Source organism: Ambystoma mexicanum, chromosome 13, assembly GCF_040938575.1.
Source record: "Ambystoma mexicanum isolate Mex_15411 chromosome 13, UKY_AmexF1_1, whole genome shotgun sequence".
NCBI lineage: Eukaryota > Metazoa > Chordata > Amphibia > Caudata > Ambystomatidae > Ambystoma > Ambystoma mexicanum.
The window spans coordinates 768,141,948-768,161,035 of NC_090938.1; the positions used below are offsets into that span (position 1 = coordinate 768,141,948).

At 48.9% G+C, this 19,088-nt stretch overlaps 1 protein-coding gene across 2 annotated transcripts in view; it reads left to right on the top strand.

The window, feature by feature from the left end:
- Positions 1-19,088, top strand: part of LOC138521927 (E3 ubiquitin-protein ligase TRIM39-like) — a 280,178-nt gene that overhangs the window by 136,528 nt on the left and 124,562 nt on the right. For both annotated transcript variants that reach the window (XM_069635102.1, XM_069635103.1), the window contains exon 3: positions 7,758-7,988. In XM_069635102.1, the coding sequence (XP_069491203.1) occupies positions 7,758-7,988 (231 nt within the window). The remainder of the gene's footprint in view (positions 1-7,757; positions 7,989-19,088) is intronic.

Sequence of the window (19,088 nt, forward strand, 5' to 3'; positions counted from 1 at the left end):
CCAGTCTAAGAGGATACAAAGAACAAGCAGGCAAACATCGCAAGGACTGCCCGGATTGGCACTAAAGTATGGCTGTCGACCAAATTCCTACCCCGTTGGGTTTGCCCTTCTAAACTTTCACGTCGTTTCTTAGGACCTTTTTCCATTCTGTCCAGAATAAATCCGGTTGCTTAAAAGTTGAAATTGCCCTCTAATCTCAGCCGCATCCACCCTGTCTTTCACTCTTCTCTTCTTAAACCTTTTGTATCTGATGGTAACCACAGAGTCAGGTTCCACCATACCACATTAGCAGCGGTTGATGAAACCGATGTTATGCTCACCTGGTCTCTGCGGGGATGTTGGGGCACGGTTGGAGCCCTCCCTGGATTCGGCTCCCCGGGATCGGTTCTCACCCCCAACTGCTGCCACGTACACTGTTCTGGATGCTGGTACTGCCCCTGCGGGAACACGAGAGGCAATGAGAAGGGTGTGGAGGTATCGTGACTCCCCTTGGACCTTTCGTGCCAAAATGAGGTAAGTAAGCGTTTACCCATATAGGCTCACCTGATATATAGTGAGGGCGAGCTCTCCGTCCTGCTTCTCATCAGCAGGGACGCTTCAAGATGACCCAGTTGCTTCACTGGTTCATAGAAGTGGTGGCCCAGGCCGGCTGTGACCAAACCACTTTGAAGGTAAGAGTTTTTGTGATGATTATTGTTCATATAAGTATTAATGTCTTGTCACATGATTTAAGTTTGTACTCTTAATAATGTCTCTTTCTCCCTTATAGGTGATGGCGGCCCAGCGGAGCAGTTGTGCCGCTGGAGGACTTCTAAGTGTTCCTAAGAAAGAATGACAAGTTGGAATCCTAAGGTAAGCGCTAGATGCGATGGCACGTGACCGTAACAAATGTCTCTATTAGGTTTCTAACCTTATTCGTTCTTTCCTCCTGCAGGCATAGTCTGGCGGCACTTGGAGAAGAGTTGCGGTGCGCGGACCTGGTGGCGGGTGAAGTATGCCTGCGACTGCAACGAAGCTGACCGTGTAGATCTTCAGAGTTGGTGTCCAAGCAGAAGGTCAGGTAAGGCGCGTAGTCGGTGGTTGTATTCACTGCGAGCAGGTAAGAGACGCTTCAGCGATGATTCAGCTGGTTCTGATGGAGAAAAACAGGTAAATTGCACCTCTGTGATGGTTTGGCTGGCTATGCAGGTTAGCTGCTTCACCGCGATGGTTTCACTGGACGACAGGTAAGAAGCTTCTCCGAGATGGTTTCGCTGGAGAACAGGTAAGATGCTTCTCTGAGATGGTTCCGCTGGAGAACAGGTAAGATGCTTCTCCGAGATGGTTTGCACTGGAAAACAGGTAAGGTGCTTCTCAGGCAGCGGTGAGCGTTACGCTGCCTAGGCAGAATAACGCGAAGCCAAGGCCTGCGGGCGGGGCAGGCTTAAATAGCCTGATCCTGGCCACACCCCCTTGCTCTGCTAGATGGTTCCACCCTGCCACTCCCAAATGATGCTGCACGTGCAGCTTCATTGATTCCTATGGCAACGCCCCGCCCAGAGACACGTGGTTGACTGATATGAGATGGAATGACACGTGCCCAAGGGAAAAAGTGTGCAGAGCACACTTTCTTATGAGCCTGGACCCTTTAGGGGATGTAAACTGGGGTTCCTGTCCAGTGGCCATGACAACCGAGTACGAAGTCTCTCGGATCTGCGACTCTCGTTATCATCGAGGTCGTTTGGAATATTTGGTTTCTTGGAAGGGGTACCGTGAGTCAGAGGACTCATGGAACCTGCTTCTTTTGTTCACGCCCCGAGTTTACTTAACCGGTTCCACCGATTCCACCCGAGTAAACCTTGGATCGCTAGCCCTAGGAAGGGGCATACTGTCATGCACTGTGGCTACTGGCGGTTACTGCCGCGTTGGTGACTGTTCCGCGGGCCAAGCCGCCATTAACGTTCCATCATGTTATGCATTACGCGTTGCACCGGTCTAGTTGTTTTCAATATGGCCACCGCTGGGAGGTACTTAATGCATACAGTCCCAGCGGTCGGCGCGTTGAACCGTTACAATGTTTGTTGTTCTTCTCCTTTGGTTAAGAAACTCGTTTTCTATTCCTTACTTGCTTCGCCCCAAAGCTCTTCACTCTCTCTTCCCTTCACTTGGCTTTTGCCAACCTTTCTTTCCTTGCGCTACGGTTTTCTCTCCTTTCTTGTCTTTCTCCTCCACTTTTTCCTTTTCCATTACAGCATTTGCCTCTGCCATACTACTCAGGCATATTCCTCCGAAAAAAGAGAGGGATTATTTGGCCCGAAGACATCTGCTCCAAGACGCCTTGGCATAGAACAGCTCAGGTGAGGAGGAAAGTGAAGGGAGTGGGTTGGAAGAGCATCAAAGGCAAGACAACAATCTACACGGAAGGGATAAAATAGTAGACGACTTCACACATTTTTACCTGGGGCTACAGTGATCAAAATTGGAAGATACTTAGATGGGGTAAACCTGCCACAGGTATATGAACAAACATGACAAGTAATGGATAACGAGATAACAATGGAGAAATACAAGAGGCAATTAAGAGTTTACATTCGGGGAAACCCCCAAGACCGAATGGAATCCCGACTGAATTTTGGAAATACATGGGAGACAAGGTGATCAAGCCAATGTGGGACATATTCATGGAAAGCTGTGCACAAGGCACACTCCCACAAGACGTGAGAATGGCTACAATAGTGGTTATACACAAAAACCCACTCATAAATGTGCCTCGTACCGTCCCATATCTTTGCTGAATGGAGAGGCAAAGGTCCTAGCCAAGATACTAGCAACACGGCTAGTAGGGGTAATAAGCAAGCTAATGAACTCAGATCAATGTGGTTTTTTCCAGGAAGAGCAAAAGGATAAAACTGAGAAGGGCACATTACACTTTAGTATTATCTGACTCATTGCAAAGTCCCCACGCAATAACGGCACTAGAGAAGGCTTTTGATTCGGTGCAATGGGAATTCCTGTGAGCAGCAATGGAAAAGGTAGGCCTGGGCCTCAACTTCATAAGATAGAAGAAATTACTAAATGCACAACCACTCGCGAAAGTTAGTGAATGGGCACATATCCCGTATCTTCATGCTCCAGAGGGGCATGAGACAAGGATGTCCACTATCGCTGCTGCTATTCCTCATAGCGATCGAACCACTAGCCGAGCGCATTAGAGTGTATCCTACAATTCAAGGGTTCTGCTGGCCCAGGAACTGGGAAGATAAAATCTCTCTATATGTAGGGTAATGTATACCATACGAAAGTTCGGCATTTACTGTGGTTTTGAGAGTTAACTGGGAGAAATCAGTCATAATACCATGGGGGCATGGGAGGGAGAGATGCAGTCCCTGAGGAAGGCCCCTCTGGGTGCAGCAAGGAAGATTTAAGTATCTGGGTATAACAGTGCAAAAGCAAGAACATGTGTTTCTTAAAATTAATCTAGAACCAATAAATTGCAGACTACAAGAAGACGCTGAACATTAGGCTAACCTACCTATAACACTGCTCGGAAGGGTCAATTTATTAAAAATGATAGCACTGCCCAGACTGCTATATGTCTTGCAGAACACTTCGGTGAAAACACCCAAGATACAGTTCACAAGCATCAAAGCTATAAAGAGGACTATTATGGGGTGACAAGAATCCACGCATAGCACTGCGGATGCTCTCAAAAGCGGTATGGGGCGGAGGTGTAGGACTGCCGGATATATGGAAATACTACTGGGCGTCTGTAAGGAACTCATGGTGGCAACAGTAAAGACAGACACAATTGATCACAGTTCAACAGTGTTTATTAAACTGCAACAGTGGGTGAGATAAACGCCTAATCTAAACCTAAATCTAAGATGGGAGCAAGCTTCAACCATCAAATGAAAAATAAGGCAGTCCTTGTGGCGTCTTGTCAAATCAAAAAAGGGCCTATACTAAAAAAAAAAATTGCCAAACCTTACAACTACATACAAAAGAGTGTGGGATAGGATTCACAAGAAAGGAAGAAGTGTTCACAAATAATATGTCAGGATGCAGTAGTCGGGGTCTCCCTTCCCCACGTTTTGAGCACGGGATGAGGTGGGACCTTTGAGCACAGGACACTTCTCCAGCTTCCCCAGCACGAGACCACAGTTCCGTTCTTAGCTTATCTGGGGCCTCTATGGCCAAGTCTCTTTTCACTTAAAAGTCTCTTGCCTTTGAGGGTCGGAAAATAGCAAAGCGAAAAGTTCCTTTCATACGGTAGTTAGGGTGATAATGGCTCACCCCAGGTCCCCCTCTTCCAGGCACAGACCCTTCTCGATTCTCAGCCTCCCTCCGCCGGGTTCACTATGGCTCTCGTTTAGGTTGATAATGGTTCACCCCTGGGTCCCCCTCTTCCGGGCTCAGACCTTTCTTGATTCTCAGCCTCCCTCCACCGGGTTCACTATGTCTCACGCTTAGGGTGATAGTGGCTCACCCTTAGACCCCCCTATTCCGGGCACTGACCCTTGTTCATTCACCAGTCATCCCCCCTTTCTTCCGGTCGCCGACCCTTGTTCATTCACCAGTCTTTGGGTGATAGCTTTTCACCCCTGGAGCTCCCTCTGCCAGGCTCAGATCCGTTTCGACTGTTAACTTGCATTCAGTACACCTGTACCTTTTTCCATTCATAAATCTTAATGGGCCTCATTACGACCCAGGCGCTAATGGGTTAACGGCGCCGTAAAAGGCTGCGACGCCGTTAACCTTTTAGCGCCTAATTACGAGGTCCCTTTGCGGGACCCGACCTTAACGGCTGGTGTAGACCAGCCGTTAAAGTAGGGACCCGCAAAGGGACCTTGGTGCTAATTACGGTGCCGCAATTTGCGGCACCGTACTTAGCGCCTTCCCCATTCCCATTGAGCCCTATGGGGCAAAAATGGGAATGGTGAAGGGCCATGGAGGAAGGGGGAATTACCACCCGCCAACCTTGTAATGGGGTGTTAATTCCCCCTTTCTCCATGGCGGAGTCGGTAACTTACCGGCATGGACCATGGTGCTAATAGCACCATGGTCTTCCGCCACGGTCATAATGAGGCCCAATGTCTTTTTAAACAATGAACTGTTGACTTCCCTCCATCGGGTTCACTCTTGTCGCACATACAGTTCTGTCTCCTTTCCCCTTAAACGTGATTCGTCTCTCGTAGCTTTCACTGGGTTGTCAGTATAAGACTTTTGACTGTACAGAGGCTTTGGCTAGACTCCTGTATGACCACCTTGACCGTTCCTTTGTGGCCTTCCCAAGGCCTTCTGGTATTAGCAGTTTCAACAAACATGAGATTGACCAGAGTCTCTCGAGTAAGCACCCACGTGGTGCCGGATCCCTCTGCAGTTGGTCTTCCCTTTATTCTAACAGTTCTTTGAACTTCCCTTAAGTTGCTACTTTGCGGCTTTCGTTTAAAACAGTTCGGTTCTTATCAGTTCTCCCCTCGACTCACCGGCTGTGATGAACCGCTTGGCTTTTCAGAGTATCTGCAGTCAAGGCCGGTACTACAGTAGCAGGCGACTCCCTCGGTCTTGCTTATCAGTGTAGGTATGCTCTGTGTACTGTTGACATCTGCTGCAACACACTTGGGCTACTGCCTGCGGTCTTACGATTCCTTCTGCTGAGGTTTCGCAGGTCTTGATCGAAAAGGTCAAGGTGACGTCTCTCCTTGTCAGCCGCTCGATATTTTCTGCCTTTCTCCTCTTGAACTGCCGTGCCTGGATAGCTGTCTCGTTGTGCGGTCTAACTTGCTCGTAGTGTGATCTCTTGCTCCACCTTTTATCCCTGTGGGGATAGAGAAGGGCTGTCAGGTGTGTGTGATTTAGGTCAATTGCCTGACTTTGCCTGACCCTCGTATTGGGACATTTCAGGTAAACGGCTCGGGTGTTAGTCCGTTTTCTGTAGTTGTGTTCTAAAGTGTTTGTGTCCGAAAAGTGGGGGCAGTGTTTTTGAATGTGCTACATGGTAGGATGGGGAAAAGGTGTTGAAAGAAGGGGGATACAGCATCTCACCCGTCAGTGTCGCACTCCCACTCCCCAAGGACCCCCCCCCCCCCATCCAGGTGATCCTCCCTCACTGGGGCTTCCCCAGGAACTGGATCCAATAGCGATGGCTGTGTCCTGGCCACCTGGATGACAGATCCTGGGGACTAGTTAGGGAGACACCTTAAGGTTTCTCACAGCGGCCTATCTGGTGGTCGCAAATGAGTGGGTATTTGGAGGGGGAAATCTAGCTCACACAAGACTGGACCTGTTGCAAATGGAAGGCTGAGCCCCCTTACAGATACTGTAGGGAAGCCGGGGGAAGGGTGCTCTCCCCCCAGCAGGACCGAGATTGGTGCAGATCAGTGGTCGAAGTGTACGAAAAGAAGTAGTGGAACTATGTTCCCTGCTAGCCTGCACCCAATCCCCACAAACCACACCACAACACTGCCTCCCACACACAATACAAACCCCCAAACACATGCACCTACTGTTTTAAGGGAACATTGAGTGTAGTGCACTGAATGTACACATTTCAACTTCTTCCTACACTGTTATTTTAAAATGAAACCGTTCCGGAACAGTTCCTTTTTAAAATAAAAGTATAGGAGCAGTAAAACTTAATTTTAAAAAGTAGAGGAGCACCGCTCCCAACCGCTCCCGCTCACTTCGACCACTGGTGCAGATCAGGAAGGAAGTGACACACGTAATGGGATGGAAGGGAAAAGCTACCAGACAGTCCACACTGTGGGAAAATGCCAATATTAAAGAGATACAAAAGCTAGGGAGGCAGCCACGCCGGGTGGAAAAGGAAATATGCAGACAGGGAGACATAGTGCATTATAAAGAGATAACCCATTCCGAACAATGCAGGAAAAATATGGACTGGGCCGGAATAATTCTTCATATACATGAGACTAAAACACACTGTAGAACCCCCCCAAACCTCCAGAGATTAATCTATTCACAGAGAAAACAGAGGTAAAAGGGATAACAACACTATATCAAGTCATAAATAAAAACACCCCCTCCCCCATGACACACCTGAAAGGGAGATGGGAAAGAGACCCTGGAACAAAAGAGGAGGAAAAATGGATAGAAGCGCGAGTGGCTTCAAGAGAGGTTAATGTATCACCCAGGATGAGGCTCATACAATACAACGTTCTGCACAGAGTATACCATTCCAGAGATAGACTGCAAAACAGGGGTAGAGTAACGCATGGCCGGTGTCTCAAATGTGGAAGGGAAGTGGGAACATTCCTAAGATGATGTTACTGCATATAAGAGGGGAGTGTGAAGGAAGCAGAGGGGAAGAGACACTGATACGCATACCATCGATGGTGGTCAAAAGGGACTTAGTGGCAAAATGGAAGACCTAGGAAATGCCCACTATGGGAACCTGAGAGATTGGAATGGACCATTTCTGTAGAATGGAGCAGATCATGTACATGAATAGGGCGGTGGGTCCATGAGGAAGTGTCAGAAGATATGGGGGAAATGGGACATGGAGGCCTGAGATAAGGGGTACATCGGTACAAGATACTACAGGAGAGGGGAGGTTGGAATATGGAAAAAACTTAATAAAAACTGGTTTATAAAAAATAATCATTGCCAATCGGTAATTCATGTGTGTTAGGTTTATGATTTTAAGAGTTATTGAGAGGGAACCATTACAGGTGTTATATGTAAGATATGTTATGATAGGTTATAAAATAATCACAAATATAATATGTGTCTATTGTTTGTTTGAATCTATTTTTAAGGGGAACATTAAGAAGCAGAGAGAGAGCATCCTTAGTGCATTTGAGCATCTGAAGCAGTTTCTGGAGAAGGAGAAACAGCAGCTGCTCAGCAGACTGGAGAAGGAGCAAGAGGAGAAAATGAAGAAGATTCAGGAGAAACTGACCCGACTAGAGGAGCAGCAAAGCACCCACAGGGACATGATCACAGAGCTGGAGAGGAAGTGCCAGCAACAGGACGTGGATCTACTGAAGGTGAGAGGGGATCAGAAACCTATAGAACTAGAGCAGCAATCTACCCACAGGGGCCTGATCCCAGAGATAGAACAGAGGTGTCAGCAGCAGGACAGGGAGTAACTACAAATCCCCCTTGCAGCCAAAGGTACAGAGAAAGGAAACGTATAAATGGTGGCCTACATGAACTTCCTTTCCCTTCTGTGAAGAAACAGGATGAAGTATTTGTAAAAATGAATAAGCAAAATAGTTCTAAAATCAAAAATAGTAAATTACCATTTAGAACTAACTTTGCTGTTTGGCCATCTAAGTCCCATAATCCCAAGAGTACTGGGATGAAGAAGAGGGCCGAAGAGCTATGCAGACCTGAATGTCAGGCAATTAGCCTAAACAGCACACCTGAAGGAGACTGAGAGGCTTAAAAAGCTCCCTCTTGTGCAGACCATTTGTCGTGGTTGTGGCTGGAGGGGCAGTAGCAGTTGTAGCAGCAGCAGAAGCAGCTGGGGCAGGAGAAAGTGGCAGAGGAAAGCACGTTGCTGGCAGAATCCACAGAAGTGGGTGGAAAGAAAGGACACCGGGATTATTCTAGTTACTACTCCTGAGTTGGTCCTTTTCCCCCAAAGTCTGGATTGCAGAGGTTGCACAGCGGGAAGCTTAAGATTTGAAAGCTTTACCCCATGTGAACCTGATTTTAGAGATTTCGCAGCAAGAAGCATGCAGCAGACCCTGCCTGGAGGCTGGCGTGCTACAGGGGGTCATGCTGAGCCGAACTTTGTGCCGCTGTGGTGGGACCGAAGGCAGCTTGCTGAGGGAAGTGTGCCTGGTCGAGAAAACCACTGTAGTAGCAGTCCAGTAGCCTGTGAAGGGGCCCGAGAAGCTGGTGAGTGTTTCTGCACATTCTCGAGCCTTCAGGCATTGTCAGGCAGGCAACTGTAACCAGTTGCTTTCACTCGTGAGGGAGTGAAATTGACTGAAGCTGACCGGATCGTGTCAGACAATGGAGTGCAAAAACTGTAGCACTCGCGTATAGACGAATACGCTATGGAAGGAGGTTTTGAACATTATAAAAAACAGCTTTAACAAAGTTAATAATGGTTGCTTGTGCCTAAAAGTTATTTTAACACAAAGACCAAGCCTGAGTAAAGTCACAATAACATTGGGCCTCATTACGAGTCTGGCGGTCGCCGTGCTGGAAAAACCGGCAGGCTGCTGCCTGACCCGTAGTGATTTACGGGTTCCAGAGTTGCTGGAATTACCGGGGCATTACAGCCCCGGTGTTCAGGTAATTCCGGAGCCGGCATTCTGTAAATCCCCATTCCCATGGAGTCCCATAGGAGCCTCTAACACACACCGGTCTTTCAGATCGCTTTCCTAACTCACCACTTTGTGCGTCTCTTCTGCGTTTTTACAATTTTCAGTTCATAAGTCAAGGTTAATACCACAGGCTTGACCTCGCCTCCTGTACTTGGCCGTTCACCCAGGCGGGTCTCTTGCGCCTCAGAACACAATGCAATTCTTCACTTGTGGGATCTGGCCTTCTCCACGTGTCATCTGCGGCCTGTTGCAGATAAGGAACTCTTGGGGTTTCCGACCCGCTGCTTCCGTCCCTCGGCCCGTCGTTCTGCTCCAGTAGGCTTGCCTTCTTCCCAGAAGCCTGCTCGTACTCGTGTTCCGCCTTGCTCAGAGTGTGTCTTTGGGTGCTGCCTTTTATTCGTGTGAGGAGAGCTGATAGGTATCAGGTGTATGCACTTAGCATCAAGTGCCTGGTTTTGCCTGACCCGATTAACAGGACATGTCCAGTATGATGTGTGTAAGTGGATGTTGTTACTGTCAGTCACCCTCTGCCCAGTGTTTTTGTAAAAAGGGGGGAGGGGAGCTAGAATGGGTTGGAAGTGGAAGTCCTGGTATAAAGTGACCCAGGCAGAAGTGGAAGTGGAAGTCCTGGTATAAAGTGACCCAGGCAGAAGTGGAAGTGGAGGCCCTGGTATAAAGTGACCCAGACAGAAGTGGAAGTGGAAGTCCTGGTATAAAGTGACCCAGACAGAAGTGGAAGTGGAAGTCCTGGTATAAAGTGACCCAGACAGAAGTGGAAGTGGAAGTCCTGGTATAAAGTGACCCAGACAGAAGTGGAAGTGGAAGTCCTGGTATAAGGTGACCCAGACAGAAGTGGAACTGGAAGTCCTGGTATAAAGTGACCCAGACAGAAGTGGAAGTGGAAGTCCTGGTATAAATTGACCCAGACAGAAGATGAAGTGGAAGTCCTGGTATAAAGTGACCCACGCAGAAGTGGAAGTGGAAGTCCTGATATAAAGTGACCAGACAGAAGTGGAAGTGGAAGTCCTGGTATAAAATGTTGGGGAGGAGCTGGCGCCGTGGCTAGCGCCTTCCTGCACCCCCAAGTGCTTTACAATTAGGCAAGACTTCTCAAAGCACTATAGCACTGAGAAAGCTTTTTTCATGCAAAAATAATCACACACAGGTGTGGCCAGGCAATAAATGAAGATAGTTAGTATTTAAATATAGGGTGCAAATATCAATTAGCTGAAAACACTTGTACATTTTATTCTGTGTAGTTTTAAAATCTCAAAGCACTGTGAATGCAGCCTGTGCTAAAAATAGACTGCAGGCATTGCCTGGTGTGGGCTAGTTCTGGCAGAGCACACAAAGTGGCTGAGCAGCTGTTTCCTGTCCATCAAAAACCCATGCATTCGAAAATGGGAGTGTACATGCGCAATGCACGACATTCAGAGTACTATGAAAAACAAGGTTTTAAGAAGAATTACTAGACCAGATAAAATATGAGTATCTTGAGTGGAGTGTGGAGAATATGGCGGGAAGTTGTGTTTATATATAAATGTGTATAATATAGCAAAACATGATAAAATTAAGCGACAATGTTTTCCTGCTTAGGCAGCAGTATGCTAAGTAGTCTATAACCTGGCCATGCAAGAAGGAAGACTGCAGCGTGCCTTTTAAGGAAGAAGAACAGTTTTGGATGAGCTATGCCAGTATCCAGTAACCACGTTGAACAGTATATAATGCGCCCGCTTGGCATCAGTCTGGAGGAGCCGGCCACGGAAGGACAGAATGCTGGTCGGGGGGCATAGTTCTTTGCCCCCCCCATCCTCATCTTTGTACAGATTAAAGTTTGTTATCCTTGCAAGATGGCTCTTGGCCTTAATTCCCTAGAGGGGTGAATTATTAATCTGGTGTGAGCGTGATTAGGGGTACCTGTATCTTTAAGGGTTGAGTATACTCTTGCAAGTGATAACATGGGAACAGTATGTATGATATGGTGATGTGAACGAAATATTTGGTGATGTGAATGATACTATGGTGATGTGAATGATGTACTGTCATGGTCACCGATAGATCAGCCCCACAAGTGCATCCACACTTGCCATTCAGGGAGGGGTTGCCCCTTAGAACACTCAGGTCTGGGAGAAAGGGAAGAGGAACATGGGCGCAGGCATGGCGCACTTGGCACTGTGGTGAACATACACATGGAGGGGTTAAGGCTAAGTATTCACAAAGGAACAGCCAGGCAGTGAAGGATTAAGGTTCTGCCAGCAAAGAATCATGGGGGCCTTTCCGGCTGCTGGGAGTGGCTGGCTATATAAGCCACGCCCAGCCCTTTTTCCCTGCTTCGCGTTGAGACCGCTTATGCAGGAAGACGCTTACCGATGTCCGGTGCCCTGCAAAGAAACAAGAGGAGCTCTGGGATCAACCAGCTCCGAGACCAACCCCGACATCCTGATTCACCTCCGGTAACTTCACACGCGTCCTGCGGTCAGAGGAGGAGCCATCACGCGAACACTTGCAGAACAGAAAGCATTGCATTACAGACTGCTAGACGCGCACCACGAAACAGAGTCAAGTAAGCAGCGTGCACGCTACAAACAGCTGATCACGAACAGCAACAGGAGTGAATTAACTCCCTTTTTCTTCCGCTCAGGTCCGGGTGAGGCAACTCGGACCACCTGAAGGGTAGCGCAAACTCGCTAAGGACAGTGCGCACTTTACCAAATCTGGTCCAGGACAAAAAGACAGCGCAGCACGGCGCACACATAGTCAATCCTGCCAATGAACCTCACAGATAGCGCAGGACAGTGTGCATTTCGCCAACCTTACCAAGAACCTAAAAGGGTATCAGGTAATAATATTCCTATATATATATGGTCGCCGTATATAATGTCACCGGGAAAAGGTTGTGGTGACATTATATATGTGACCATATATAAAGGGACAGGGGCAGCGGGTGTTGTGAGGGTGTCCCCCGCTCCCCATGAAAAATAAAAAAGGGTTTGGGAGTTGCGGGGGTGTCCCCTGCATGTTCCATGTAATAATGTCCCCACAAAAAACGACAATTGTTCAGCAATTTTGTTGCATAGCGATATTTTTGAGGGGACATTATTACATGGAACCCCTAAAAGATAGCGTGGACAGCGCTCACATATCTAATCCTACTATCTACTACAACACAGGAGAGTGTGGACATTACAATCTATTCTTCAAGCAGAAAGGGAATTACTTCCAGCCACAGCAGGTCTGGGTTGGAGCACCAGTGGAGAAACTGGTGACGTGTCAACAGCGCCCTTGCAGTGAAGAGCAGGATGGAGAGCACACCTTCATTAACATACAGGTGAGCTCCCATCAGGAAAGACACAACACCCTTTGGGATACTGGTGGAGTCGGGAGGGTGTGTAGAAGGGACACTGGGGAGAGAACCATACCACGGGTAATACTTGTCAATTTCTGATCCTAGGTGTAGCCCAGTTGAACCCCCTGCAGTACAGACCACACCCATCACCCTGAGTCTCCGGATGCTCCTGCAGAGGCAAGGTAAGCATCACAGAACGCAAAGCCTCCTACGAAATCTCTGCCTGAGCGTCATGGAATCCCCGGATGTCGATCAGCTAGCACAGCTGCTCGGTGAGCCCAGAGCCGAGGTTCACGCCGCCCGTTCTGAGACCAACGCTTTACGGCGAGAGCTAGTTGTGAATAGAGACAGCACGGAGGAGATGGCTAGACAGTTACTCCAGACTCCAGCGCTTCCCAGACTTCCCCAGTCACTTCAGTCCAGGGGGTTCTGCCCAGCGCTGTGCCATTGCCCCCCCCACAAACGCTTTACAGGGGATCCTAAGAAGTTTGCTGTGTTTATGAACCAGAGTCGGTTGCACTTCCTTTGCAAACCCGGGGCGTTTCCCACGATCAGTCCAAGGTAGCCTTTGTATTGTCGTATTTGGGTGGGTGTGCCGCAGATTAGTCCATCCCGTTGGTCAACCGAGACGACCCTCTTCTACGCAACTTTGTGGGGTTCCAGCATGAGCTGGAGAAGTTGTTTGCTCGTCATACCCGAGGTCAAGCGCTGGACAGTGAATTATTTTCACTACGACAAGGCAGCCAAGACCTTCTAGCGTCTGTTGCGACATTTAATCGCCTCGTTGCAGAAACCAACTGGCCTGAAGAAAATAGGACCACACTGTTCTACAGGGGGCTAAGGGGAGAACTGAAGGACGTCCTGACTCAGGTGGTCAATCCCCCCGAGGGTTGTGCCGAGTACATCGACCTGGTGATCCAGTTGGATCACTGTCTGCAGGATCTCAGAACAGACCGTGCACGTTCAGAAGGTAGGACACTATATGTATGCACAAGAGAGAGCCCTGCATGTCACCCTGAGACCCATCCAGAACCCATGCAGTTGGGACAAATTCGAAGCCCACTCACCAGGGAGTAAAGGGAGATGAGAAGACAGCAGCAGCTGTCTCTTTACTGTGGGAAAGCGGGCCACTTCCTTTGTGACTGCCCAGTGAAGTCACCCAAGAAGGTGGTGGGAGCTCTGGAAAAAGATGAGTCCGAGACGGTATCGAAAAACTCCAATGCCAGACATGTGTAGAGGTCAGCTTGTCGAGCAAGGTGAAGGCATCTCCAACCTCGCATCTAGTTCTTCCAGTGATCCTTATCAGTACCCACCAACCGTCCCGAATGCATGCCCTTGAAGCGTATGTGGACAGCGGTGCAGTGGGTAATTATATGGATCATGACGTAGCAAGCAGAATGGGGATCCCCATTCACTTTAAGTCTGTAGCAAAAAATGTCACTGCAGTCGATGGTACCCAACTATCATCCGGGCCGGTGACCCAACGCACAGGGATAATGGAGCTGCTATGTCAGGACGGACACAGAGAGAATATCTCGTTCAATCTCATCAGCGCTCCCCAATTCCAGGTTACCCTAGGAATGCCTTGGCTGGAAGTCCACAACCCCTGCATCAACTGGCGGGAACGAACCATGACCTTCTCTGACGCTTGTGGACGGACTTGCTAAATTGTGGGCGGATCTCTGGGTAGGCAAGAGCAGACCATACAGAAGTACGTTGCTACGTTCTGGCTGGTAGGAACTCTGCCTCCTGAATACGCAGACAACCAAGATGTGTTTCAGAAGGAACAAGCCAACACCCTTCCCCCGCACCGGCCATACGATTGCCAAATTGACCTTATTCCCGGATCTAAAGTCCCTTGTAGCCAGATCTATGCACTCATCGAACAAGAAAACATGCATCTTAAGGCGTAAATTGACCAGTACTTGGCCAACGGCTTCATTCGACCATCTAAATCCCCGGCAGCCTCGCCCCTCTTCTTCGTGTCCAAGAAGGAGGGGGACCTCCGAACTTGCATCGATTATCGCTTGTTGAATCAGATAACTATCAAGAACCGGTACCCACTTTCACTCATACCAGTACTATTAGACCAGGTTAAAGATGCACGTCTCTACACAAAATTGGACCTCAGAGGGGCATACCACCTGGTGCGGGTAAAAAGCGGACACGAATGGAAGACGGCATTCCACACCAAGTACAGTCTCTGAGTACCAAGTCATGCCTTTTTGGCTTCGCAATGCCACCGCAGCATTTCAGTACTTCACGAACGATGTGCTACAGGAATTGTTGAACGTATGTGCTGTGGTGTACATCGATGACATCCTGATCTACTCCACCAACATCCAGGATCACGTTGTTCATGTACGGTCTGTCTTGGTAAAACTACGACAACACTGACTGTACGCGAAACTGGAAAAATGCGCCTTCCATGTCTCTGAGGTCGAGTTCCTGGGATTCATCCTAATCCTGCAAGGAATTTGTATGGATAATCGAAAGGTAGATACTATACTCACCTGGCCCTCACCAACATCCGTGAAGGGAGTCCAGAGTTTCCTGGGGTTCGCGAACTTCTATTGTCAGTTCATTCCTGGATTCTCTCAGCTAGTTCACCCAATAACTTCCCTACTCCGGAAGAACAGAAGATTTGATTGGACAACAGATGCCGAAGAAGTTTTCAAAATCCTGAAGAAAAGGTTTACCACGGCCCCAGTACTGCAACACCCAAACCCAGACCTTAATTACGTGGTCAAGACGGATGCATCCAACGTAGCTATGGGTGCATTGTTGTCACAAAGAAACCTGGATACCCAGCAATTACATCCCGTAGCGTTCTGGTCAAAGAAATTTTCAGCAGCAGAATTGAACTATGCAGTGGCGTAACACAAAATGTGGGCCCCCCCTGCGAGCCCTGCTGAGGGCCCCTCCCCCCCGACTCGGCAACAAATCACGGGTCGTGCTACACTCTGGGCAGGCCTAGATTATCACGCTTGCACAATATGCATGAACGTGCTGCTGAAGGGGTATGCCGCACACTGTACTAGGAGAAAGATATCAATATGTGTTTTGATGCAATATACAGCACACTTTCTGAGAATAATTGGCTAAAAAGCCAGAGTGTTTGCAATTGTTTGTAGAGTAACACCAATCCAATACATGCAAGTCACCAACAGTGTACAGGAACATTAATGCTTTTCTATTAGAAATGCCATGCCACATTGAAAACATGTCCCACTGGCTGCACAATGTAGACCAGTGTAGATACTTTACAACATTACAGTAAAGCATGCCAGGCCACATTAAGACATACCTTGACTGGTAGACAAAAATGCCAGTCGAAGCAATAAGACTCATCAAGAAGAGAGCACACATTGAAGCCCGGGTCTCTGCTGCCTCTAACAACATGGCCCAACTCTTTCAAACCTGCCCGCAACTGGTCAATTCTGTTGCGGTCTCCACCTCTCCTGTCCCCCCCCCCAGGCCCTCTATATGCCTCTGGCTTCTCACTTCTCCGCTAAAACTCAGGACATCCTATCCACTATCTCCTCTTCCTCTCCCTCTTCTTCTCTCGACCCCGCCCTTTGGCCACCTCTACCTCTCCTCCTCCTTTCTCCTCGTTCTCTCTGACAACACCTGACAAGGTTTCTAGACAAGTCTGATCCATGAAAGTGTCGCCCAAACAGGTGCTCCCCTGCTCCTCCAGAACGATCAAGGACCATATTGACACCCTTGCTGCACCATGGCCGATTTCTGTAATCACTCTTTCACCACTGGAACGTTCCCCTCTCCCCTTAAGCACTCCTTTGTGCACCCACTCCTCAAGAAGCCGTCTGCCGATCCTACTTTTCCAGCAAACTATTGCCCAATCTCCATCACCCCTTTCCTGGGCAAACTTTTGGAAAAAAGCTGGCCATCTCCCAGCTTACTCTCCACATTGTATATATTGGTTGTCTCCATGACCATCAGGCTGGCTTCAGAGCTGCCAGAGGCACATAAACTTCTTTCCTGAACACCCATGAAGATCTGCTCTCTAACCTTGATTCCAGCATTCCTTCTGTCCTTATCCTCCTTGATCTTTCCCCTACTTTCGACAACAGTCAACCACGCCATCCTGATCAATCGACTACGTGAGAACCTGGGCATCATGGATCAGGCCCTGGAGTGGCTGACCTCCTTCCTCTTGGACTGCCCCTCCCAGGTCTAAGTTGGTCCCTTTCTTTCCGCCACCTCTCTCTCTACCTGTATAATTCCCCAGGGCTCTATCCTCTCATCCTGGTTTTTCAACCTCTACTTGGCCCCTTTGGCCCACCTGATCTCTACCTTCTCCTCTAACTTTCAGTGTTATGCGGATGGAACTCAGCTTTCCTTCAGGCTCCTCTCATCTCTTGCTGAGTCCTGACTGTCTATCTGTGATTCAGGATTGGCTCACCTCCAATGATATCTACCTTAGTGTCATGATGCCTACCTCTAAGGAGCCAGGCCGGGCCCAGCAACCCCAGAGGCAGACATCATTTTCCCCAGGGAAGTCTCAGCGGGCCCAAGTCGGGGCCCTTTGGACTCAGTCCTGGCGCCTTAGGCGCCAGGCTCATAGCGGACCCCAGTCCTGGCGCCTTAGGCGCCAGGCTCATAGAAGAGGATATGTGTTTAATTGCTTGGGTGCACACTTACCTGATGCAGACCTTGCTGCTTCATCCAGGCCCTCTTGAGGCCTGAATGGGACTACTTAACCTGTAGGACTACTTCACCACCCGGGTGTGGTCGGGGAAGGATACATACCTGATTGGTGGAAGGATACACACCAGGAACTTCTTCCAAGGCTATTTAAACCCCACCCGAACAGCCACACATGCTTCGCGTTGTTCTGCACCTAGCAGCTGGACGCTCACCGTGTCAGCTCCTGCATCCTGACTTCAGCCACGCCTGCCAGCACCCTGGAACACCTGCAAGGGGAGAAAGGAAGAGAATAGGAGAAGAAAAGCCCTTACCTGCTAAATCTGCATCCCGGAGTCATTTCTCCAACGGCCCTGAAAAGGAAGACATCATTTTAAAGGCATTTCGTTTCGATCGCTGCAGCGCTGCATTTTACTCACCTTTGCAAGGCGCTTCCATCTTCAGCAGCGATCTTCCGGATTCAGCTACGCCCCGGCGCCTAGAGGAAAAAAGACAAGAACAAAGGTGAGAGGGAGAAAAGGAATAAGGAAAGCTCAGTTTCCTTTTAAGTCTTACCTGTTGGATTATTCCCACTGCATTTCGGGTCCTGCCGCTTCCTGGCATCTCCGGACCCCGGCCCCTATGGGGAAAAAAGACAAATACATTGAATGAGCGAATGCTAAGACATTACCTGAGCGCTCATCCAGAACTGTTTCACTTCGGGTCGGCGCCATATCTCCGGCACTCCGAACCCCAGCCCCTAAGGGGAAAAAGACATAAGCATTAGCGCTTGCTGCAATTAGACAACGAACATTATTATTAAGCTTGAACTTTTGAACAGAACTTTTACAGCGCCTTACCTGAACAGTCAAGCTTACCTGAACTCCCATCAATCCTCAATCCAGTGAAGTAACTGGGTTTCAACGCGCCCCTGCATCAGAAGCAGGATGGAGAGCTCATCCTTCCAAACCCTAAGGTGAGGCTTCACGGGGAATCGTGGAGGAGGTATCGTGGAGGGTTGGAAGGGAGTGGGAGGCTTGAGCATTGTTCCACAGTTGGTAATACTCCCTTTTCACGCACAGGAGGGTATCCAACGAGCCAGTGAAGCCAGAATAGAGGGGCCCTTCCTGTCCATCTTCAGAGTTCTGCGCCTTCGACGCCGCGCCTCCGTGGGAACCAGGTGAGCGTTACAGAACGCGAAGCCTTACCACAATTTCCCACCTGGGCGCTATGGAGACTTCCGAGACAGATCAGCTGGCCCATCTTTTAGGGGAATTACGGGCAGAAGTGCACTCAGCCCGCCAGGAGACTAATGCTCTCAGAAGGGAACTAATCCTATCCAAGGAAAGAACTGATGATCTGGCCAAAAGGTTATTGCAGGGCCAGGCAGAGCACACTCCTTTACCTGTTTCCGGAGATATTTCTACAACAATGGGTTCGAATAACCCGGTACAAATCAATCTACCTGGACACATGCCTTTGGCCCCGCCGGAACGTTTTGCGGGGGATCCCAAGAAATATGCCGTTTTTATGAACCAATGCCGTTTACACTTTTTATGCAGGCCCGGGGCCTTCCCCAACGACCAGACCAAAGTAGCCTTTGTACTATCTTACCTCAGTGGCTGTGCTGCCGATTGGTCTATTCCATTGATAAATCAGGATGATCCCATTCTCCGGGATTTCCAGGGCTTCCAGGCCAGCATGGAAAGACTGTTAGCTCGACGCTCGCAGGGACAGGCCCTTGAAAACAAACTCTTTGACCTCGCATTTTGTCATGCCAATGGTGCTTGTTAACCCAAAACAGCCTCAGCAGT